The sequence below is a fragment of the Passer montanus genome, unplaced genomic scaffold (genome assembly GCF_014805655.1).
Source record: "Passer montanus isolate IOZ18808 unplaced genomic scaffold, ASM1480565v1 scaffold19, whole genome shotgun sequence".
NCBI classification, from domain to species: domain Eukaryota; kingdom Metazoa; phylum Chordata; class Aves; order Passeriformes; family Passeridae; genus Passer; species Passer montanus.
The window spans coordinates 4,058,859-4,084,670 of record NW_024366480.1 but is presented as its reverse complement, the minus strand read 5'-3'; the positions used below and the strand labels follow the sequence as shown (position 1 = coordinate 4,084,670).

General features: G+C 38.7%; 1 protein-coding gene across 3 annotated transcripts in view; it reads left to right on the top strand.

Moving 5' to 3' along the window:
- Window positions 1-25,812, top strand: part of RNF19A (ring finger protein 19A, RBR E3 ubiquitin protein ligase) — a 58,104-nt gene that overhangs the window by 16,852 nt on the left and 15,440 nt on the right. For all 3 annotated transcript variants that reach the window (XM_039706181.1, XM_039706180.1, XM_039706179.1), the window contains exon 3: window positions 19,799-20,549. In XM_039706181.1, the coding sequence (XP_039562115.1) occupies window positions 19,933-20,549 (617 nt within the window). In that variant the 5' untranslated portion in view covers window positions 19,799-19,932. The remainder of the gene's footprint in view (window positions 1-19,798; window positions 20,550-25,812) is intronic.

Below are 25,812 nucleotides of genomic sequence, written 5' to 3'. Positions count from 1 at the left end.
GCAGACAAGATCCTGAACTCATAAAATTGGGAGCAACTTGTTATATTTTGGTGAACTTGGAGGGTCGCCGGGAATGTTGATTTATTTAAATAACAGCATGTGTTTTCGCATGGCTACTGATATCTTGAAATGTATTAAAATTGTAACATTTTAATGCATTCCTGTATGATTTATATTTGAGTAAAGTATAGATTGGCCTCTTCCTATTGAAAGAATGTCTTAGACAAAAGCTACATCCACTCACTTTCAATCAAGTGCCTGAGTACTTCCAACAGGTTTTTTTTTAGCATGATGTAGTTCATTCTGTAATTTGCAAATTTATGAATTAGTAGACAGTTGGAAGTTTGCAGATTCTTTTACAAAAGATAATCAAATTAAGTAATTGCTTAAATAGCTTTTTAAAAATAAAATTGAGAATTACAGTACTATATTATTGAAATCCTTTTAGAACTTACATTTCTGAATTAGTTTGAACAGTAATATAGCGGGCTTGGCCTTTTACATATTTATTTCTTGGTTAGGGAAGATTGCTTCGCTTTGGAGAAACAAACCAAGGCCTTCAAGCTTTTAAAATAATTTTGTCATAACCTTTCCTTCTAAAGGTATCAACACTTTCCTGTTACAATTTACAGAGTCAGTGCATTAAGTTCTTTGAAATTGTTTTTGTCTATTTTTTATCAAGTGTTTGTCTTGCCATCTAGATACATATGTCTTTCCTTCAAGGGTGAGAAAGGTGTACATTGAGTGGCATTAAATACCTCCATTACAGACCATGCATTTTGCCAAGCAAAGGAAAATGTAAAGGGTCTTTCTCCAGTGAGGTCATTCCTGTGGAGGATGTTGTAAAATGAGCAGAAGATGAAAGGGAGAAACAGTTGTTTGGACTGACACAGTCTGTGGATATTTGAGACAGATGATGGAGTTACATATGAAGGAGCAAAAAACATGCTTTGTTTCTGTTCCAAATGGTGGTGGGATTTTAAAATATTTTTGAGGACAGCCCATGATGATGAGTGGACTGGTGTGCTACATATATTAGAGTACAACCAAATGAGAACAAGTTGTGGAGTTCCTGTGGCTTAATGCTTAGCAGCTCAGACAGAGGAGGCTGATCATTGCTGCCATCCCAGTCTGGCTGTGAGGTAAGACATGTTCTCCTCTGCCCATTGTCAGCTTTTCCGTGCATTGTCTCTCTGAGAGTTTGGCAAGTCACATTATCTGGCTGCTTCAAACATCTGTCTGTAAAATGAGTGATGTCTCCTTTCTCTTCATGCTTTGTTTTTAGAATTTATACTAGATACGAAAAAAATGCATTTACACATGTGATAAGTGTATGATAGAAGGGAAATATTCTTGGTAGGTATTCATTTGGACTGGGGCTGCTACATCAAGTAAACATCAAAGAATTCCTCTTTTTAGGAGTTTGTTAGAAGCTCCAAGTATTATGTATACAACTGTGTATATAATACTTAGAACCAACAGTATCTTATAAAGTAAGATTAATACTTCACATTATGAAACCAGGCATTCAGGTTGTTGGTTTTATTTAATTCAAAATGTAGTTGGTCTAAAGCAAAAAAACTTGTTTCTGAGAATCCAGAGGAAAGGTTTCTTAATGTTTAAAAATGTAGTGCAACTGCTCTGAGACTGTATAATGTCTGTATTTTGGATCAGAGGTTGGAGTGTTTTCTTTTCTTTTTGCTTTTATTTTCTTAGAGAAGCCTTGCTCCATCTTTATTTTATCTCTGTAAAAACTTGCAAGGAATAGCAGATTTTTAGAAAGTGGTTCTGAGCATTTTCTTGAAAGACTGATTGTTGTGGCACCAAAATTCTGAACATTTCACATAGAGCCACACTTTTTCAGCCGTTGTAGCAAGTGGTGAGGTACTTAAATTTCGTATCACAGCTGGTGGACATCGAGTCAATGATGAGAGACCCAAGTGAGAAGGGGGAATGCTTCCTTCTGCTCTTGATTCTGTCAGGATGAGAGGCTTGAGACAAAGTGTGAGCTGTCTACCTTCAGTTCAAAGGATGTATAGGAAAATGTGATGCGTAGAGGCAACAGAAGAGGTAGAAGGAAAAAAGATAAGTGAGGAAGAGTAGGAAGAAAAGGTTGCATGAAGGAACTGAAGGTGATGTAGACTGAAACAGCTGGTTTTAAACCAAATCTCCCTTTTTATGACAGCTGTCCCTATTTCACATTTTTGCTCTCAAACTAGAGCACCTGCCAAAGAAAATTATAAAAGGAAAGAAGAGGCTGTTTACAGGTCCTTAACCCCTGCTAATTATTGACCAACATCTGGGGAAGAGGGATGGAAATGTTTAAATGAAGTTTTGCCATGCACAGCCCTCTCGGCCACCACCTGAGTCTGGTGTTGCAGGAGCATGGGTTTATTACACAGGGTTCTTCCTTTGAGATGAGTTCAAAACATGCTGTAGCAGACTGGTGTCCTTGAGAGAAGGCATTCTTCCAGGTTTGTTGTGCTCTTTAGAAACCCATTGGCCAGTGTTAATCAAATCTGTCACGGGGATAGAAGTTTCAAAGAGAAACTAATTCTAGTTAATGATAGCTAAGTCTTGTCACTTGGTGTCTGCAAATTCTTAAATTGCAGAAAATTTGTGTAAGAGAACATTCTCATGCCCTGGCAACAGAAAAAATACTACTGGCATTTAAATCATTAGACAACAGCCACATTATTTGGAGTGTGCTGGGATATAAACTTAAGATTGGGAATGCTAGAACAAGGAGTCTGTGGCACCTCACTTGTAGAGTATTTGTAGAGTTGGGCAAAGCCCTTATAGAATAGTTAGGTGTTTTCCTGTATGCCCATCTTCAGACTTTCAGGTGTTGATCAGGTCAGTGTTCAGTCTAAGTTTTGGACATATACAGTCCTATATTGGTGCAAAACAGCCTTAGAACTTTGGCAGCCCACAATATCATAATCTTATTTCAGGTGACAGCATTAGCTTTGGTGTTTGTTTCCCAATTTGCAAATCTGGAAAATAATCTTCCATTGCAGAATTTCTGTAAAGGTTTCACAGGACTGCTTTGAGGATTGATTTGCTAATGATTTTGAAGCCTTTAGTCTGGTAAAAATATCTTAAGGATTTGTGTGGTATTTGTGAATTCGGTGTTGTATAATGTTGTTGTAAAGCAAAAAATATACAACATGTAGATATGGAGCCTCATTTAGTATGGAAATGAGAAAAAGCTGTTGCTGGAATGAGGCCACTCCAGAAAAATCAGTATGTATGTGTGATTCTACAGGAAGTTCAGAAGCTGGACGCAGCTTTTAGGATCTCCCCAAGGCCTGGAAATGACTGCTAGAACACTAAGTGGCATCCAGCAGAGGTCTTCCAGCTTCTCTTACTGCTGCAGCTCACCTACCTGATGCTGTATTTCTTACTTGGGTGGGAAGCAACTGGCCCCACTTAATTTGTGTCTGCCCGTCCTGGTAGTTGGATCTTTGTTGTGGACAGGGAAAGAGATGTCCTGATGTCCCTGGAAACGGTGACAAGGATCAGATATCACAGCCAGCCATCACAGGTGCTGAAACTGGACCAAAATTTGCATTGCTTCCAGTGCACCAGCTACACTGTCAATTGGCTGTTTGCAGGGATGCTGAATTTAGTTTTTGTTGACACCTTGCTTTCTGGAATCCTTAATTTTTGAGCACTCAAGTGTGCAATATTAAATGTCCTCATAGTTTTTGGTATAGCTTTCTGTGCCTCTGTTACCTGAAAAGTATTTGATAATATTGTATGTCGCAAGCAGATAATTTATTTATTGGGGAAAGGACTTCTTGGGGGGCAGGAGGGTAAGATTGTGTCTTCTATAGTCACACACTAGCAATGGTGTGATGACAATTGCTTTCACTTGTTTTTGCCAGGTATGGCATGGCTGTGTAGAATTTTTATGTACTAGAATTAAGTACACTGTAGGAAGCAGTTCTATACGGAAAAGTTGTTTAGCGCAAAGGTTTTGTTGTCCTTGTTGCTAGAAAAAGACTTGGTAGCTCAGTTTGTTTGTTTTTTTTTGTGGATCTTGATACTGTAGACAAACATGAAAGCAGTAGAAAAAGTGTTTTCAGTAACGTAGAAATACTGAGTTGTCAGAAATACTGAAACATGGACATGATCCAAACTTTTATAATAATTTCGTTCTTTGTTATCAGGCCAAACTTAAGGAAGGAGTAGATGTCACTTACACAATTACTGTACACCAGTAAGTATCTGATAAGGAGAGGGCAATTTCTAGATACTTGTGGGTTTTCTCTTACTGTCCTGAGAACAATTTGTGTCACATCCTCCCCATCTTTCCCTTCTCTCAGTAATTTGAGGTGAGGTCAGATTAGCGAAGAAATACTGCATCTACATGTCAATTGTATGGAATTCTGCTTTCTATGGTAGGTTGACTTTCACTCCACACATTTCATACTTCTTTTCTCTTTCTCATTTTTCTTCTCTTCCATCTCAGCAGAACAGTCTTCTAGGATTGTGGCTTCAGAGACTACTATGTTGCTGACATTTGGAGAGAAAAGAGGGACCAAGACAGGGAAACATGTGAAGTTGTACTAGTGCTTTGCTCTTCCATTGAAAAGCCGCAAATGCAGCTGAAGGTGCTGTAACTTCTCTAATGGGGAAGTGTGGGCAGATACAAACTACCTCAGTTATATCAAAACTGAAATTTAAACAAAATGGTGTGTTTTACTGTAGCTGTTATCTTCCCAGAAAGGAACAGTCAGCCTGACCAGCAGGTATTTAAAAAGGCTGCCCTCAGCACGCATTTCATTTTAGGTTAAGGCTTGCTAGTATAAGTAAATAACATAAGTCTTGTGAACTATAACAATCCCTTTTCAGACAGTGTTCTGCCATGTGAGTTGACCTGCCAGATTGTTCTTCTAATTTATTTGTATTCATCTTTCATAACCTCTACCTGTGCTGATGTTTGACTCCTTTTAAATGTACCTTGGCCTTTCAGCTTCCTTTTGTTCCATCACACGACTCCCACAGTTGTACCACTGTGGTAACTGCAAGGTGACAACAGATTTGCTCTTCAGAGGAGGGCTCTTTAATAATACTGGCTAAAACTGCAGCAGAATGGTTCTGTACTTGCACACAACTTCAAGAGAGTGAGGAATCATTTATGTTCTTTCATACAGTATTTGATAGTTTTCTGTCTCTGGAATTATTTGAGGGTTAGTGGTGAACAGTGGGATTGCAAATCAGAAAGGTCAGAAGTAAGGACAGAAAGTGAATTGTTAGAAATACTTTTGTTCATAATCATAAAAGCTCTGAGCATGAAAGAAGTGAATGATGGAACAGCTAAAAGAACTTCAGAATTAATTTCTGAATAACTTCTCAGTTAGTTTTTTTTAGTGCAATGTTGAGTAATTGTTTAGAAAAGAATAAGCTTGCCTCACTGAAAACAGACCGTATACCAGAAATGTTAAAGAAGCTGCATTTTTTTCAGAATAAAATTTATCTACTGTCTTCACTCATAGACTTGAAGCTTCTAAATAACTATTAAATCATTAAAGCTCCTGTTTTATCAACTTACTTAAGTTAAAATTATCTGATTTAAATGTCTCACTTGTAGACCACTGGAATTCTTCTGACATTTTATGTGCCTTATTTCTCAGGTAAAGACAGTGAAAAAGTTAGTCCTACAATGGAAACAGATGTGCAGCCAACATTTTTGTAGGGGACTTTCATTCCTCAGTAACAGTGATTGCACTTGTTTTATTCTCTGTTCTGGCGCTGGTACAGTGTATGATTCATTTTTGTCTCATGCTAGCTTTAGCAAGGAAACCACACACACACTGCAATATAACAAGGCTAGAGAAGTACATTTCCAACTGAATATGGAACAATCATCAAGAATATTTATTCGTTCTGTTGAAGTTTCACCCTGCATTTTAAAGCAGACTTGCAGGAAAAAAAAACCAAACTCTTTCACAGATGCGTTTCACATTTACTGTGGGCACTTCTGTGCTGCCTGAAGAATGGAGCTGGTGGTAACACTCTATTCTGAAATCCTAAATACTTTTAGAGTTTGTTTATTCCCGCTGTTTCTTCCTCCCCGCCCACCCTGAGAAAACATACCACATTTTAAAAATTTGTTTCAATGGCCAAAAGAAAGATCTAGGCTCAGACTAGAGCTCAGGAGTTACACCTGCGGAGCAGTCCTTACAGATGAGCGTAAGAAAGCTGTGATATCCAGATTTCATATCCAGATGTTCTAAAGAGCAGCTGGCATCATGTCCAGGTATTTTGTACTGATCTGGTCTTGCTGTAAGATAGCAAATACAAATACAGGTTTGTCCAGATCACAGTGCACTGAGTTGGAACAGGATAGTAAGCTACAGTTAACTCAGTAAAGTTTGGTAATGTCACCAAGTTATCTAGAGACAGATGTGGCCCTTTGTGAATATGAAACTCGAAGCTCTTTGTGTTTGGTTTTTGTTTAAATGTCAACATCTTCTCTGGTTTGTCTGGTGTCTCTGTCAGACGTTCAGTTTTCTCCCCAAGATGATTTTCATTAACAGACTCCTGTCAGGAACCATAGAAGCTAAGTGTCATTATCTTTGAGTGTTCAATGCAGGTTAAAATCCATGTCATGAATCTATTGCAGAATGCTGTCCTCAGTGAAGGTTCTTTTGTTTCACCTGGCACTTGCTGGATATCAGGTAGAAGCTCTGACTGAAGTGAGGAGCCTTTTATTATAAATACATGGGGTAGCTGAGAGTAAGGCATGAAGATGGTTGCAAGGTCATTTTGCTTACAGACTCGAGTGTGAGGATCTGTGACGTGAGCCATCACACTTGTGAGTCTGCCTTAGTTTTTTTTGTGTAGCTTGCTGAGAGTGAATGTTACATTTCTAAGTGAAGAATCAGAATGTTACTGGTGTTGGATTGGTGCAAAGGTGAGCCCTGGTCACTGTAAAAAAAACAAACCAAAACAATAGGGGAGACTTCTGAGTTATTTTTAGATATCTTTTTAGTATTATTGTTCATTCCGCAGGCAGCAAGTGTGAGGTATTCTGCCACCACCACGGACCAGTTTCTGCAGGCAGTTTCAGCAGTCCGCAGAGTGTACAAACTGTTAGCTTTGGCTCTGGTTTCTGCTTCTAGAATAATTCAAATGTTCCTTACTTGAGGCATCTGGTTTGGTTTTGGAAGGTGGAGAAGAAGGCAGATGCGCTGCTGTCTGCCCTCGTTGTGCCTGGGTCAGGCAGGGTGGCCGAAGGGACCAGGTGTGCCAGGTGGGGCTGGTGTTCCCTTCTGCCACCTGGGCATGGATCGGGGCTGCCGTGTCCTTCGGCTCTTCTGCCCCTGCTTTGTTCCCCTCCTGGCTCTGCTCGGCAGAGAGAATTTACCTGAAGCCTGCAAAGCGAGCCAGTCACATGGACAGACTGTGCCAGATACAGCTGTAGTCTCGGGCTGAAAAATTGAATTTGCCCTCCCCCTCTTCCTGCACTTTTGCATTCGAGTTCCGATTCAGGAATGCAAGCTCTGAGTTACGCAGCACAATGGAGAATTAATGTAACTATTTCTACAGTGTCTGCTGGCAAGAAAGCTCTGACGGCAGCAAAGTCAGGGTGAGGCTTTGCTGTGCGCACTTTCAGTCGCTCTGCTCTGGGATCGTGGCACGCTGGAATGGAAACAGAGGTTGGGGTGGCACTGGGAGTCGTCCTTGGGGCCTGCTACTCACTCTGTGTCCTTTCTGGGTAGAAAATGTACTTGATAAACTATGTTTTGTCCCATTTGTTTATTACAGGCATTTCAGAATATTCTGTAAATATTTGTGCCTGACACTATTGGCTGGCAGGATGTCGCTTTTAGCTCTTTGAACTGCAATTACAGTAACAGTTCTTTGCTGGTGTTTCAAGTGAAGACATTCTTTAGAGGGAAACTAAATATATTGCTCAAGGATTTCCCTTCCCCCACACCCCCTCCCCCCTTAACACTAGGTTTAGATAAGCAAAAAGAAAATAAATCAGTAATCACCTACTACAATTTGAAATTCTTAATGGTTAACTTTCAAGTAGAAAGAAAACAAGGACTCAAAGACACTGTGAGTTTATGAGCCACTAGAGAAACTGGTATTTTAGATTTAAGATGAGCAGAGATTTGACTTTTTTTATTGCTGATGAAATAAATATGTATGACCTGAAAATAAATATGAAAGACTGTGTGTTATATTCCGTTTAAGGTACTTGTTTCATCTAAAATTTATCTGGCTGCAGACAGCTCAGGAAAGCTATATTTAAGACCATCAGAGTAGAATGGAGGAGTGGATGCCACTGTGACAAGATTCAGAGTCAAGCTGTAGGGTTGCAGCTGAGGTTAAAAATAAACAAGAAGCTTTTGTGTTTGCAAATTGTTTGCGCTGCTTTTTAAAGGAAGAAATCTCAGCACTTGAGGACTGGATCTCAGGTGCAGGCTAACAGGTACTCATGGTTAGAGGCAGCATCTTCTGCACTAATTCAGTTTACCAAATCTGCTATTTCTGTGGTCTAGGAAGCTTTTTAAATCTGACTTAAGGTGTTGGGTTTTTTTAGAGATCTACTAAAAAGGGTGCAGTTGAAGGCATATTACCAGTGTTACTATTTAAAAACCACAAAGCATGGTTTTACCTCAGAACCTGAAATAAAACAGGTTTGTTTGAAGACTATAATTAGGAAGCGTTTAGCTGTTCTAAATAATGGAGGAAATAAGCACAGTAGCTTTTCTACGAATTGCATTATGCTTGCTTTGTATTTTCTGCCTGTAATTGTTGGAAATAGATAATGTGTCACAGTCTGTTGCATGAAGGGGCCCAACTAATGATGTTTCTGTAATTATGTAGAACGAGCTGTTTAAGATGATGCTTTTGAAGGAAAAAAGTAACATTCAACACAGAAAAGGTGAGTTTGAATGTGAGGGGGTGAGTGGAAAGGAAAAGGCTTTGCAATCCCTCAAAAGCATGAGGGCAAGGGAGTTGTATTTCAGAAATACTTACTGTGTTGTGAGTCCTGGCAATGGAGGTGTAATTCTAATTAAAAAGTAACAGAGTAGGTGGAATAATGCAGCTACATCTTGACACACGCTCATTTGTGTCACTAAGCACTAAGAACTGCCGTAATCCTCAGCTGCCAGAGGAGCATCACTGTAGGTCTCCTGCAGGTCTTTTATGACTTTGTATTCTATTGGCAAATGTGTGAAACATAGCAGGAAAACTCAGAGTATTTACTTTTTAAAATTTGCTGCGAAACTTTCTGACCATCCTGAATGTGGCAGCACTGTCAGGGTCTGGTCAGCACTTTGTGACCCAGTGTGTCACCTGACACGAGGCCTCTGGCTGATGCAGTGGCGTGCAGGGGATTCACAAACTCACAGGGGTGTTGATTCATGCTTGGACACCATTAAGGCAATAAAGCCTAAGAAAGTTTCACAAGATTCGGTCTTTAAAGCCATGAGTGGGTGTGTTTGTGATGACTTTTCTACCCATTTTATGCAGCAGTTGTTTTGCATAGAGAAACTCTGCTTACTCCTCTGTCTGTGTCAGTGAAAAATGTTTGGAAAAACTCATCAACCTGCCTAAATCCTGTGTGTGCTGACAGAGCATATCTTCTGGCATAGTATGATATTGTTGTAGGTGGGATAATTGTGCTGGCAGAATAACTCCTCCTGTTGGCATGTATTGTATTTCCAGCATAAGTACAGCATCAGATGTACTTTAAATGACTGGCATTCAGCTTTTTCTTGCTTTGTGCTTTCAAAGTAGTGTTTACACTATTTACAGTGCTAGTGGAATCTGCCTGTAAATGCTGCCAGATCATTCCCCTTCTCTTGTGCTGAATGGACTCTATCTTTTCAACCTGGTGTTTTTTATTTATTTATCTTCAGCAGGGCTACAATAATCTTTTCCATTAATTCTTTCTTCCAAAGACACATCAGTAAGATTTAAATTTTCACCTAGTATATTCATAAGCAAAGATCTGTGGCTAGTCCTTTGTCTTTGCCTTCCTTTTCTAATGTTGTCCCTTCATTTTACATTAAGTTCAGCTGTGAGATAAGTTTCATGGTACTTCTGCCATTTCCTGACGCCAATGGTTTTTCTGGAGGCAGTGAGTTTCCTGTCTGGAAGCTACAGGCAGTGTTTCTGGCAGGATGGAGTATTTTTGTTTCCCTGGCTAGACCTTTCCCTGTCTTTGTTTTTGTCTCTTTTTCTCTCAGTTGTTCTTTCTTTCCCCCCCCCCCCCTTTTTTTTTTTTGTTTGTTTGTTTAATCTTGGGCTGTATTTGATATTGCAGCAGTTAATTTATAACTATTATTGCAAAAAACTGACTTGGTGATTTGAAATCTATCCATGCAGGATTTTCAGTTAATAGTGCAGGCTGCAGAAGAATTGAATGTGTTTTGCTAGGTTTTGACCTAATATCACCTCTTGAGTGAACAGGAGCTGTTGGTTAGGCTGGTGCAACTTTGTACCTGACCTGAGGGCGGTTTCAGAACTTGTGGCATTAGCCAAAACAGAGTTCAGAAAACTCTGTCAGAGTTTCTGTCTGTATCCCTGACTTGCTGCTGCTAAAATAGACAGGTATGGATTATTCACTCGGTCATCCAAGCTTTTCTGAAAGTTTTATATTGAATTATATTTACCAAAGGTATTCATTCCCTGTAATGAGATATCAGAGAAGACCGATGCAGGACAGTTGTTCAGTTCTCAAGTGCTGAGATACTGGCAAAGTAAGTTACTGTGAGTTGTCACAGTGACTTTCAGAAACTGACGCAAGTTCTTATCCCCATGGTAAGGTCTTGTTAGTCAGCCTAACCTGATGTCTTACCTGGTCAGCCTAACCTGGAAGAATTCAAAACTCTTACTAACTTTTTAGCAATTCTAAATCCCTTTTAATTTGTTTACTTTATAGCATCAAATGTTTAATAATGTAATCCATTGATAGCTTCCAGGATTTCTTAGTTGGAGGCAAAACTATTTCAAGATTGGGGGGAAGAGGGATATTGGTGTTTGTGAATTATTTTTCTATATTTTTTCTTTGTCTTCCTTGCCTCCAAAATAGAGGTTGATTATGCCAGAGATAAAACAGAGCTGGAAGATTCTGCCAGTCAGACAGTCAATAATATCTTCCCTCAGCACAAGACAGAAACTCTGGCTCTTGCTGAATTTAAAAATCATTAGGAGCCAGGAACTGCAATCTGTAACCTCTTATATATCCCTTCAAGCTGCTGTCTCTGGTATGCTGGTCAAATTCTGTCTGTGTGCTCTCTCTGGAGCTCCTGTTCATGGTTCCAGATCCCTCTACTACAATATTTGTCCCATCTCATTTCTTGGTATGCTTTATTTGGTTTGCTTTTGTAGTGGGGCAAACTTGTAAGCCTGCTTAAAGACAAAAGCTTGTCAGACTTCAGTATGTAGCCATTACTGTTTGACCAGGCAAAATTATAGACCTGAGATTAAATCTGCTTATTCTGGACTTTTGTTGCTATTGGTTATTTTCATTTTGGAACAGTTTTCTGTAGGAATGATCTCAGCATTTAGGAGTGTTGCAATGTTTTCCACTTGCAGGGATGGTGACACTGCAGGAAACAAAAACTGTCTTTTGTTATTTCACTGGTGTATGTCTTTACTGTGATAATTTTGCAATGTATACTGTAGAATAAAAAGCAACTGCAGAAATGAAAGTATTAATACAGTTAGATTGAATCTCCTTTTTTGGTACATAGCAGACGCAGCTTGTGCAGTTTTTAAATCCCTTAGTGTTGCTTCCACTTTTCAGACCACTAGCTAGTAAAATATTTTAGAACAATACTTATATATCTATACATAGATACAGACACATAAAAATTTATCTCTCCACAGTATTCAGGAGTGAACATACATGGCCATCATTGCACTAAGAGAACACATTCCAGTTACTTTTGCAAGAAGAGCATAGTGTGAGGATTTTAATGATTAAAGGATTAAAATAGTTAAACATTTTGGTGATTTTTGTTTTGCTTCCTTCTTGGTTTTGTTGTGGCTTTTTCCCTGCAGTGTTTCCAAGACTTTGGTTTCCTCTTGGCAGGGTTTGGTGTACATTTGTTCACAGAAGGCACCACAGTGCACAGGAGAAGCTTTTGACACGCAAGCAAATGCATGGTTGAACTAAGATCGCTCTGCTGAGTTAGATAAGGGAAAATTGCAAATAGTCCTATTTGCAACAGACACAGACCTGCAGATGCACAAATAGAAAGCATCTCTCCACTGAGTTCTTAGCTTTGGTTGACCACTGCACACAATATACCCAGATTTAATGCTGCTGGCTTGGAAAATTAATGTTTTTAGAGTTTAAGGAATTCTTTCCATTTTGCCATCAGACTGAGGGAGGAACTTTGGGTGCACTGTCTTCTTTACAAGCATTATCTCCAAGAGGAACAGTTTTATCAGTCATTTGTTCAGAGACTTTCAGAATGAGTTGAGCAGCTTGCGAGACTTCCTTTCCTAATAGCAGCTGTCATGGACACATGATACAGGATGTATTGCTCATAAATTTCTAAGGAAGAAGCATAACTTTTTTTTTTTAATAAGCTGTTGAAGATTTTTCTAGCTGTCAGGCTTAGTTTGTCATGTGCTACATACCATTGTGAATTTTAAAACAGAACATTGTATATCAGTTCACTTTTGACAGTTCTGTAGGCTTCTCTGTGTTTTAAATACTGTCAATCTTTTGATTTTCATGCCCAGTCAGTCTGACTCTCTCAGTCCTTGAGCCCAAGTGGGTTCATAGTCAGTCTGTTTGTGTCACTGTTTTACAAACAATATTGCTTTGTTCTCTAAGTGAAAATAGAATTTCCAGATAATTGACACAGGACCATAAGGAAAAATAAAGCACAGTCAGAACAAACTGAGACATGGTAATAGCGCAGTAGAGATAATCTCTGCCTCGCCTTGCAAATGCTTTTCTCTTAATTTGTGTAATAGTATCCATGAATATCAGGGGTTTTCTTGTTCCAACCCCCTTGCCCTGCATGGGCAGGGATACCACCCACTAGACGAGGCTGATCAAGGTTCTGTCCAGCCTGGCCTAGAACACTTCCAGGAGTGGGGCATCCATAGCTGCTCTGTGCAACCTGTGCCAGTGCCTCACTATGCTCTGAGCAAAGAATTTCTTCCTAACATCTAACCTAAGTCTCCCCATAAGGAGTCAGGAAAGAATAATTACTAGAAGACTTTCTCTAAAGTAAACTGTCTGCATTGTCGAAACTTCTGTTTGTTACAGCAATTCCTGTTGCCTCTGGAAGACCCCTTGTTCCTCACTTGGCACTTGTCTAATGGTCTACATGTACCAAGCTGGCTTATTCCAAAGGGTTTGACTTCCTCTCAAATTAGGGGAAAGGGCCCTGCCCTGTTCTGCTTACTGTGCTGATATGGGCATGTCCCAGATCTTGTCAGCATCTTCACTGAGCCCACTGTGAGCTCCAAATGAGTGAGCAAGTGCTTGGTATGGTACTTCACAGGAGCTCTGCTCCCAGTCTTTTGGATTTACATAAATTAAAGAAGTGATGATATGTCACTGCAGGTGTTTTTCTGACATTTAAAGATGATATGTGAAGTTTAAGTCTTGACATGGAAGATTTCTAAAGGTTTTGAAAAACTTGAGTTGGGGATTTGGGTGTTCTGTTTTTGGAACAATGGCCTCTGCAGCTATCAACAGTCCATTGTAAGCATAAAGAAACGAGATGTAATTAACTAAATGATCAAGTGATTTTCAGTTTGGAAAGGATTTACTACTAGTAGGAGCAACTCCAGTAACTTTTGTAATAAATGTTCTTCATGCTATAAGAAATGCATTCACATACACAGCTCAGAACAAAGCAGAATAGAAAGTAAAAGATACCTTCCTGTGAAAGTGTCTGAAAGGTAAGACTTCCATAGCATGTCAATTACCATATTGGTGCTCTTTTTTGAAGGAGAAAAGTTATAATGAAGTAAAATTTACATGAGCGTATATTTCAAGTAGTTTTACACAGTTTGGTTTGATTTAAATGAATTATTTAAGAGGTTTTGATGACTTTTTTTGCATTCTGTATGTCATGCTGCAGCAAATCACTGTAAATGTTTAATAAGTATCTGTATGTCTGAGTTTGTGTTAAAAGCTTGAGAAATGTTCTGATACAAATTTAACTTTCTTTTGAAGAATTAACTGTTCAATTTAGGCTAAATACTATCAACCTTTTGTTTCACCTTTTATTAGAAATCAACGTTAGAAGACAATCAAAAATGCCGCACAAATTAAGTCAAAGTGTCTTTACAGTCTTTGAAAAACCAAATGGAAAATGTTGCTATTCTTGATCTTAGAATATGAAGGGAAATATACTGAAGGAGTCATAAAGATAGTCTGCTAATTGTTGCAGTGAAGCATGTCACCTGCACAATATGCATTTGCCTAACACAATATGCTGCATTATGTTAGCATTAAAGGATTTTATTTTTCATCTTAGGTTCTGGCAGAACCTTTATATGCACTTTGCTGTTTCAACATCATTTCCATCTGTATTCTTCCAAGTTGCAAAGTGTTGGTTCTGTTTGTACTAAATAATCTGTAATAAAACCAAGTAACAGTCCTAACATGCCCTGACACCATGTGCATTGACATGACTATGGTGAGATGTTTTTAATGGGACAGAGTGTTGCAGAAGCACATGGATGTCGAAATTTAGCCTTGTCTAAGATGTTAAACTTTTCCAGGCTGTTCATCACTCTTTTAACTCAGCAATGCCAGATGTATACTTGAACCTGAGGCATGTGTAAAGCAAGTAGAGATGTGCTCTTTTAGAAATTTTCAGGCAAAACTGTTTGTATTTTTCCCCCAGTTTTAAACACTGCTGTGGAATGAGCTGACATTTAAAGAATAGCCATTGAAATCAGGTACTTGTTTGCCTGATTTCAAAATCCTGTGTGTTGGTATTGAGTAACTTTAGCTCTTCAATATTTTTATTTTACATTTTATTCCACTATGTTTGTAGTTCTTAGATTCTGTGGAATGAGCTGACATTTAAAGAATAGCCATTGAAATCAGGTACTTGGTTGCCTGATTTCAAAATCCTGTGTGTTTGTATTTAGTTGAGTAACTTCAGCTCTTCAATATTTTTGTTTTACATTTTATTCCACTATGTTTATAGTTCTTAGATCATGGATTAAATTAAAAGGAAAATTTGTTTTTGATGCCTGTTTTAGATGATTAGTGATACCTTTGTGTTAAGAACACCACAGCTTAGAAATTTTAGAATTCTGTGTGATTGGTAGGAGATGCTTACTGGAAGAGGGAAGCAGAAATTATCTGTAATGGTGGTTGAAATTCAAGCTCTGAAGGTTTGGGTTTTTCACCTTTTTACAGCTCTCTTTAAGCTGGATCCGTGCATTCCAGAAAGCAGCTAGAGAGTACAGATGTTGGGAATTGCAGATGTCAGAAAGGAAGCTATTAAGAGTCAGTTTTAATCAAGAAGTAGCTTTCAGTATGCTAACAGATCTGGCGCATGGTTAAATCGTTGGAGGAGCAAATGCCTAAGACAAAGAGAGTTTGTTTGGAACAGAAGTCTAGATTTGCTATTTAAGTACCAATTACATGAGGGATTATTTAAGGTGTTTTAGTGAGGATGTAGTTACATCTATGTTTGTGGTGGGTTCTCTCCTTTCCTGCACTGATGTTTAAGCTTGCCTTTGTTTTGCAAACAAAGTGTGAAGCTGTCCTGATAGCAGATTTTTGCCCCAGATTGGGAATGTAATGGAAGAGTAGGCAGCATGCTGAGCTGGTGCCTCTGGTGTGTTTGGAGGACAGCAGGAGCAGGAGGGAGTAATCTCCCCCAGCAGCTGGGCTTATGGAGGTAGGCATTTGTCACTCTTTTCTTGCAAAATCAGCAGAGTTATTCTCAGCTGCACTTAGGGCATTTCCGAAGCATTTTGAAATTGATGAGAAAAGCAAAGATTGTGCCATGGAGAGCCATATTAGAAGATACTCATCATCCCAGTCATTTCTTTAGCTGAAATCTTCTCCCTTGGCAAGATTATTCCCAATTCCTTTCCCTCCCCCTCCATTATATGGTCACCAATAGCATTTACTTAAAGGAGCATGGTCAAAAAGAACTATTGAAGGCATTTTAGCTGGATGCTTATTAGGTTTCCCTAGCAAATAGTTCAGGCAGGGTTGCAGAAGGAGCAGATACCAGCTTAGTACTGAGCTTCAGGTAGGTGCAACTCTAAATGTCCTTTATGCATGTTCAGATGACAAGGTGTGTTTGTGCTGTGGCAAGTGGTGTTTTGTGGTAAGTCTGTGGCACGAGCAGAATGCAAAGCACGGCTGGAATTTGGATTTGTGGCAGGGCTTTGGGCATGGCAGGGAGCCAGAAATACGGTTTTTCTGTAGTTGGTAAGTGCTTTTGAGGAAATGTTGAAAACAGTGGTGAACTTAAAAGTTTTAGGATTTGCACTCTGTTTTTTTCTGTCTGTTTGCTGTTGCCCGTGTTAGTTTCTTTTGTGTGTTGACAGAGTTCATCCTGGTCAGTGAGAGTAATGCAAAACTTGTAATGTTGCCTCAAAATCAGATTGTTTATTACTACCATAGTTTGTGTGTCGCAGCTCATTTCAAGTAGTTGGATTTCAGAGCTTCAGTTTGCACACAGCATATCCCCTTCATGTGGTCTTGTTGTTACTGGAATAATGTGGGCATTTTGTTCTCTGGCTGTACAAAATCAAGTATTTTTTACTTATTTTGTCAGCAGAAACATGCAGATGCTGTGTTGGGTTGGGCAACATGAGAACTGGCCAGTGCTCCAGATTGCGCTAGTAAAGCTTTTATGATTTAGTGCAGCTCTGATCATTATTAGCATTGTAACATTTGTCTTCATTTTTGCCTCTAATAAATCATCTGCTGAATCTTTTCACTTCAGCAAAGTCATCTTTGAACGTCACTAGCATGTCAGCCCAAAATTACTATATAAGGAAGAGCCTGGCTTTTGAAACTAGTTCTGTGCATTTAAATCTAAAGAGCATAATCGATGATTGTCTGAAATAACTGGCAACTTTTCTTTTCAAAACCCTGTCAAAATTTAGCTGTTTTCCTTAGAAGAGCAATTTGCTCTTTTAGAGAGACTGCTTATCCCATTATGCAGAGAGAACTATGGGAGGTACTGGTCTCTTTTTTTACATCATGGGAGAATCTTTGTTTATTTAAAAAGAAAAAAAGTACAACTGGTTCATCACCAGAACTGCTATTTCTTGATTTTGTACATCTGTTGGAACTGGCAGAAATGCTGTAATAACACATTCTTTCCTCTCCAGAGAAAGGGAGGAGGGGCAGGCTTGTAGTCATACACTTGGCTGTGTTACTGTGTTTACTTCCTACCTTTTTCTGTTTTATTTTTAAAAACAAACAAAACCACAATCCCCTCCCCCAAAACAAACAGCAACAGACTTTTTGCCTGAAATGAATGCTTTGCTTGCTGTTCATTTTGTTCATGAACTCTCCTGATTTAGGAGGTTGGCACTTTCCACTGCCCCTGTGGTATCTGTGTGAACATACCAATGTTAGTAATTATCCAGTTATAAAAATGCTTTTAAGGTTATTCTTGCACTTCTGAACACACAAATTTACTTGTCAGCAATGGACTGCATCTGTAGTATATTTCAGACGTGGTCTACCAGCTGTCTATGATATAACACAATACCAAGATACTGAAGAGAAGAACATCTTCTGTGAAAGCTTTTTTCAGTTTCTTTTTTTTTTTTTTTTTTTTTAATATCAGGGAATGTTTTAGTTCATTTAATGAGAAACAGCGGCTGCAAAATTATTACATTTGTTTTGGGAACTGGAGCAGGTAAAGCATCCAAGATAGGTTTTTTTGACTAAAAATGTTCCCTTAGGAGGGAAGGAAGAGTATGTTATGTTCTTGAAGTATTTATACTCTTTATTTTGGACTCTGAGAGTAAGCTTATTTTTTTTTAATATGTTCACAGTGGTAAGATTTTCCTTTATTAGAAAAAAAAAGAAGAAAGCAGTAATAATTCGGCATTTGAAAAATATAATACAGTGGCTTTTTAATTCTTTAAAAACTCTAGGGGCTTAGAATGTAAGACATCTTTTTATCAAAACCAGGAGATGTACATGTTTTTTAGTGGGGGTTTTTGTGTAGGGTTGGGGTTTTTTTTTTCCTTTTTTTCTCTTGTCTTTAATTGTCACACTTGAGGAAGGCAGTGTAGTGTTCATGTGCAGCCCTGCCGTACCGGGTGGTGGCGAAACTGCGTGGTGTTGTCTTGGCTGCCTGCTGGTACACACTTAGTGTACACTATATTATATATATATATAAAATCCACAGGCCGTGGTGGTGTGCAGAGGGCCTGCAGTGGCTCTGCAGAGCCTGTGGGCTATTTCTGTGTTTCCTCTTTGGAGAGGGATTCCTGTTTCCGCTGCTGGTGAGCCGTCCCCTGAAACTTGCCCGTCTTGACCCGCGCAGCTCAGCGATCCCTTCCGGAGACTCTGCACGTGTTTGGATCTGTGCCGGTCTCTGAGGGCTCTGCGCACTGCTTAGCTCTTGTAAACAGAGGCATTAATCTCTGCATTCCTTTGTTCCTACCTTTGGACTTGGTTTTAGTATCCAGTTTCAGATTTTATCTTTTGGTAAGGTCATAGAAACCCATTTACACCTTTCTGGGGGGTCAGTTGGGAAACACTGAGGAAAGAAAGCATGGCATTAGCTTTGCATGTAGATTTGCAACATTGCCTTCTCATTTTGCTGTTACAGATGCAGTTCTCCAAAAGTTAAAAAAATTCCTCTTGTACAACCAAGCTTCCAAGAAGTAGGAATAGTTGCATGTTTGGGGAGAACTTAGTGGTTTTGGTTGGAGATGATCTGCTGCTTTTTCCTCTGTCAGAGGAAAATAGGAAGAGTTCCTTCTTTGTCTCTTTTCTCACTGTGCAGTCATTTAAGCAGCAGAAAACAGAAGGAAATCCTTGGTGTCACCTTATACATAGGTAATAACTGAAGCTTGGTATGTGAAGAGAATCTGGTTTGGGGGCTTTTTTTTTTTCCCTTACAGAAATATATCTGATAAAAAATTCAAATGTTGTCACCTTAGCTCTAGTCTTTGCCGTGCCCTTCAGCTTCTATATAATCAAGCAGTGTTGGCTGTCACTCTGCAGCTCTGCTCCCTGAAATATTCAGATACCTTATGCTATAAATATGCATACTTCTCTGAGAACCCTCAGATTTTGAGAATATCTTGAGTTGTTTAGCCACAGTGATTTAATTTCTGCTGTCAGTCTGAATGGTTCAAAAAACACTGAGAAATCTTTCTTTTAATTAACTGTATCAGATTTGTACTTGACCTTATCACATGTGCAGAAAATGTAAGGTAGAGAAAACAGAAAAGTTTCCCATGCTGTAAGCCTGTTGCTAAGCTTTATAGAAGAGCTTGCTTGTTTACTTAATTGTCACCTTGGGTTTTGGTAATTTCTACACATGTATAGACCCGTGCACACACCCTACTTCCCTTGGGGGAGCAGGGGAGTGCAGATGCCTTTCTCTGCACTGATTAAGTGTAACAAAGATAGTCCTTGACCAGAAGGAAATTTCAGTCTTGTTAAGATAAGAAGGATGTAAAGGCTAGAAAAAGCTGACAGGAAGAGGTATTGGGTCAGATGGTGAGGAAAAGGTGGTAGTAATAGGAATAGCAGGTCACTAGAGTGCTGTGACCTTTCAGAGCCAATAGTGATAGTTGTGATTCTAATCCTGCTTTTATTTCATCTCTCCTAATTCAGGGAATTCTTCTGAAGAATTTGCTGGAAGCAGATACATGTGAATTTTCTGCATGAAGACTCTCCAACTGGATTACATAATAATATGCCTGTATCCTCTGCCTCTGTTTGATCCTTAAAAATGATTAGGATAGTATATGAAATTTAACCCCTTTCTGATGAGTGACCTAGACATGAGTTTACATCGGCAAATGGGCTCTGATCGGGACCTCCAGTCTTCTGCTTCCTCTGTGAGCTTGCCATCAGTTAAAAAGGCACCAAAGAAAAGAAGAATTTCGTTGGGCTCACTTTTTCGGAGAAAAAAGGACACGAAACGCAAGTCTAGGGATCTAAATGGAGGTGTTGATGGAATTGCAAGTATTGAAAGTATTCATTCAGAAATGTGTACAGACAAGAACTCTATTTTCTCCACGTGTACCTCTTCTGATAACGGAACAACCTCTAGCAGCAAACCAAGTGGAGACTTCATGGAGTGCCCCTTGTGCCTTCTGCGGCACTCCAAGGACAGGTTCCCGGAGATAATGACTTGTCACCACAGATCTTGTGTGGATTGCTTGCGTCAGTATCTGCGGATAGAGATCTCTGAGAGCAGAGTTAATATTAGCTGCCCAGAATGCTCAGAACGCTTTAATCCTCATGATATTCGTTTGATATTAAATGATGACATCTTGATGGAAAAGTATGAAGAGTTTATGCTTAGGCGGTGGCTGGTTGCGGATCCTGATTGTAGGTGGTGCCCAGCTCCAGATTGTGGGTATGTATGTTTCCTATAGTCACGGTGTAAATACATCATTTTCATAGCATTATGATTTTTGAAAAGTCACTTGCTTTACTTAAGGTGATATTACAAGTATGTAGCAGGTAGAATTCTCTTTAATAAGAAAAGACATCAAAAAGAAATCAAAACAAATTAAAGTGAAAACAATAACCACTGCAAGCCACAACCACCTTCCCAAATAAAATGTTTTCTCAGGTAGGTTTTCCTTTTTTTTCTGCACAGAGGGAATTCCAGCAATGTCAGGAAACTCTTATTGGTAGAAGCCATTTATTTACAGCAAGCAAAAGAAATTTAGATGTTGCACTGCCAAGGTAATGGTACAAAGCTCAAACTGAAGAGAATTGAAGAATTGATGACTGTCATTTAACTTAATTTGTTAAAGCACAGTGGGTAATTTGGCTTTTTAACTGTGGAAAATGATTTAAGCTTTTCTTTGAATTAAAAGGTCTCTCCTGCTTCAGCTATCTTCCATCTTGTGGCTGATTGAGACAGCGCTTGTTGCCTGTCAGCAGGATTCTGATGTAAGATAATCAGCTTGTTCCTGCTTATTATCTGCGGAACGTAATGTTTTAACTTTGCTTTAATACTTTAAACAGTTCTGAAACCATGCTGAATTCTAAGTAGGCTGAATACTACTGAGCAGCAGCTCATCATGCTTTTGTGCTGCTGGTGTCTCATAATGCCATTCTTCAGCAAGCTGCTTTTTTCGAGATTGTTTGTGTTATCATACTGCTCTAAAGATTATAGGCATGACTGCAATCCAGATGTGCAGTGCACACTAAAAACTCAGAGGCTGACAGCTCTGTTTCAAAGCCTCACAGATGAGCAATAAGAAGAATGAAGAAGAGGAAGAATGTTGCAGGAGAACAAGCAAGATAGGATTGACTGTTAGGTAGATTAAATACTCCAGTATTAACAACCAAGTGCTTAATGTTTAGAACTTATTTAAAATACAATTTTGCTTTCATACTTTGAAAGAAACAGAATTTGCTAACACAAGTCAAAAGCAGGGACTGGAAAGGTGATAGTTTCATATCTGGTCCAAAGTGGATGGCATTGCTGTGGCATAGTTTTAGGACAGAAGGAAGAATAACTTGAGGGATGTTTTGGTTGCACGAGCTTGTAACAAAGTCATATGGACAAAGCCAGTACAGTTTACTCTTAATATTTTGATACTGCAAAATAAAACAACCACCAGAAGGTATTATGTGATAGACAGAAGCATGCTTTGCCTTGAGTTTTTTGGTTACAAACAGTTATTATTCAATGCAAGAAGCATTTAAGACCTGTTAAAATGTTTTCTATTGTACCATGTTTCAGTGGTTCAGATAGTTTTTTAGTACTTAATTAAGTAGACTAAGGCAGGTTTGTTTAACCTGTTTTGGTTTTTATGCATCAATTTTCTTATCTGTTTAAAAAAAACCCAACAGCCTTCTAAGTATCTTCAGTGGTTAGAAACTGTGATAATTGCTGTGGATAACACCATCATAAAAATAAAAAGTGGGTGTTCAGAGCAAAGTTTAGGTTCCATGCAGTCATGTGGGACCACAGCCATGCATTAGCGTGCAAGTATTTAAATCATTGCTCCAGAGCTGCTTGTTGCATGCTCCATACTCTGGAGGGGAGTCCTGTGAAAAATATAGTAAATTACCAGGCAGATAAACACTGCCAGTGTCTGTGTGAAGGGAACAAACTGGTACTGCATGGGCAACTTTATGTTGTGCTTTTGATACCATGATTTTTCCTTATACTTGAAGTGGCAGGGAAGTGCTTCACAATGATAGATGAATTCTGCTTTTAATGCACAGATAATGCTTCCTCACTGAATTCTCATTACTAGTTTAAAGTGGAATAAAGTTGGCTACTTGGGTACTTCTCAGGAGGATCACTGTTTCTGGTTATCATCCTAAACAAGCAAGGGCTCCTGCAATAATGTTTTGTCTTTTCCCCATCCTTCTCCTGATTGTTTTGAAACCTTCAGAATCCTTAGATCTTTTGGGCAGCAGGGATTGAGAATTCGGCAAAAGTTAATCTAAGTAGTTTAGGAGAAAGGGCATACATATTACTTGAACAGCAGAAAGACCATCAGTAGTGCCTCCAGCAGGAGTGTATGAATGCTCCAGTTAAAAAATGAAATTTGGCTTTCAGGCAGCCACCACAGCACTGTCTGACAAGTCTGTATGTGCCCAGCTGAGGGAAGGCACATACAGGGAGGCAGGAAGGAGAAGTGGGAGTGGTGTGGAAAGTAATAATGGGGATTTGATGTTGTGGTGGAGCTTAGCAGGAAGATGAAGGAAGGAACTGTACAGGTGTAAGGTTTAGGGAAGCAAACACAACTCAGACTTCCACAGAAGAGCCTTTGCTAACAAACGCTGCTCAGGGATGATGCGTGACATTGAGTGCACACAAACTGCAGATCAGCAGACGTTTGCTTTAATAATTATGTGGTGCAACAGTAGTCACAGTTTCTAATTGCTTTGGCAGCTAATCCAATTGTACAATATGCATTTAAAGCCGGGGTTTATTTCTTTTTCTGAACAGTTTTTGAATTGTAGTACTGGCAGAACGCATTAGGTTTATGACCTTTTATTTCATGAAAGAACTGGATGGAATGCATTTGCTAAATTTGCAATTTATCCCAAAGTAGGAGAGGTGCAATAACTTCAGAGGGTAGCATAATTTCCTGAAGTTTACTTTAAGATCAGAAACAAGTACTGTAATAAACAGGAAATTGGTGTGAAATTGAGCATTTTTGTAGGAAAAAGTTACTGCACAAGTATGTAAAAAATGGATGGTGCACAACAGTGCTTCAGCTCTTCTCAGCATTGATGAAACATCCCATGTAATATTATTTCAGGGTTTGGGCATCACATTAAGTCAAAAATGTGGACCAGATAAAGAGCAAATAATTATAAAAAGTTTTATCCCTGAAATGAAAAAATTGAGGGAAACTAGATCAATCTGTTAAAACATAGGGGGTTTTTTGCATCATTGGTCTCCTGGGTTCTAAGGAGACAACAATTAATGGTTAAGAACTATGTAATTATTTTTCCTCTCTGTTTCAGCTCTATTTGGGTAAAAACAAGTCCTAGGGTCAGCAAAACATGAACCAAACAGATCTTGAAACAGTTATCTACAGTACCAGGTGTACTGCTCTTACTTCTGTCCCAGTGGAGAACTTCCTTGTCCTCTGCACAGGAGAACTGCAGATCACTTTGGAGGAGAAGCTCTGCTGCAGCAGCTCTGCCTTGGGCTGCCTCATCCACAGCTTCTGTTGCAAGCTCAAATGCATCCTGACCATGGTTGTTACCTGAAGGAAGCACTGTGAAAGTCTGTAACCTACCAGCAGTGGCTTGATAGGAGACACTGTCACACAGGTGATCTTTCCCTGGGGAAGGAGCACTGGTACAAAACCTCATGAGCCTTCTCCTAGACCAATATCTTTATATTCTGTTTTTCATACCAGTTCTCCAGTGTAATTTTAACAAGCATCCCTGAATCAGTATTCCGAATGAGTGCTGTCTTTTCTTCTATTTGAATTATTTAATAGTTTTGCTCTGAGATTGTATTGCTGACATCATTAGAAGAGAGCAGCAATTCCTAAATTTTCATACCTTTATCAGGCAAAAAGCAGATCATGCAAAAGAGTACAAAATCTTCAACCATCTTTTCACTGTGCAGCCTTCAATTAATGGCTCACTGCCTCTGGTTTTTGTTTTACTGGGTATTACTTTGAGTTTGGTTGGTTGTCCCTTCTCTCACCCTAAACAAGGACTGTAGGCCTTCACATCTGCTTTAGAAAGAATACAAATGTTAAAATTAAACCTGTAATCCAGTTTGAACTGAGATTTTCTCTGGTCTAAAAAGTTAGTTTCTAAAGGTGTGCCAAATACATCAGTCCCAGTTAGGGAGTGCTTTCAGGGATGTGCCCATGCTTTATTAGTGATAGGAAGGTTGCAGGATATAAATTTATACTTTATTCTGTGTCTTAGACTTGAGATTTTTTTGGTCTAACATTAGCAAGCCTTGAATGTATCCATGTATGTTGAAGTGTTTGGATCAGAGTCTCTTTGTGTACATGCAAAGCAATTATCTCTTCAGTTTGCAGAAAGTGGGGAAAATGAAGCTGATTAACTTGGCAGCGATATAGAAGAGTAGCAATTATTGAAATAAATCTCTACTTGGAAAGCAAGAAATATTTGTAAACACACAGGCATGTATCTCATTTGTTACTGCATAATCTGTAAGTTAAATGTTGAAAGTCCTATTTGTTTGCAAGATTTCCTAGGGAGGAACATCAAATATGCTGTTTTAAAACAATAATGGAAGGGACAGGATTTGCATTAACTTTGCAGAGTTTCAGATCTAGCTACTTAAAAATAGCTAAATTTTAAGATAGGCTTGTAAGTAGGAATATTTTTAAAGTGTTATTACTAATAAAGAATATTTTGAGTTAACTTATGCAACTGCTATAAAATAGATGGGGTAAAAATAAACAGTCTTTTTAAATAAAATTACCTTGATTTGAACAGACAGAAACTTAAGTTTTATTGCATTTATAAATCTGTTGAAGTCTACTCAGGGACCCTGGTCATGTGAATAAAAGCATACATCTATTTTAAATGTTCATACCAGTGGATTAGTATTATATATTTAAAAGACAGCTATTACATAAAATCATTGGAAAAAAGCTACAATGGGTATGAATTAATAAACATATATACATATGTTTGTATTTACTGTTAATGTGAACACACTGTGTTTTTATCATATGAACTTTGAAATGCAGGTCTAATGAAGGAACAGTGTTGTCACTTCAGCTCTCATTTTATAGAACTGTTCTGTAGTGTCTGATTATAAAATAGTGTAACAGTTTTGAAAGTCTCAACATTCTTGGAGGTTTTTTGCTCTCTAGTATTGTCAGAGTAAAGGTGGCATTGAGACCCAAACTATTATCAGTTTTTTGCATTTGCATTTGAAATGTACTTTTTAAAATACCTTAATTATTGAAAAACCGAAATCCTAGTTATAAAATACTTGGTTTGTTGTTTTGCCATTTTAAAATACAAAGAGTTAACAAACACCTATTTAAAGTACGTAGTGGTATTCATGATAAAAGGCAACTAGTAAACCCTAAAATGTTTTGCAGTGCCAAACCAGATGTCATTGCAGCTGTAGGTTACATTGCAGGTCACTTAGCAGGGATCCTTCCTCATGGACAGGGTCAATCTAAGACATG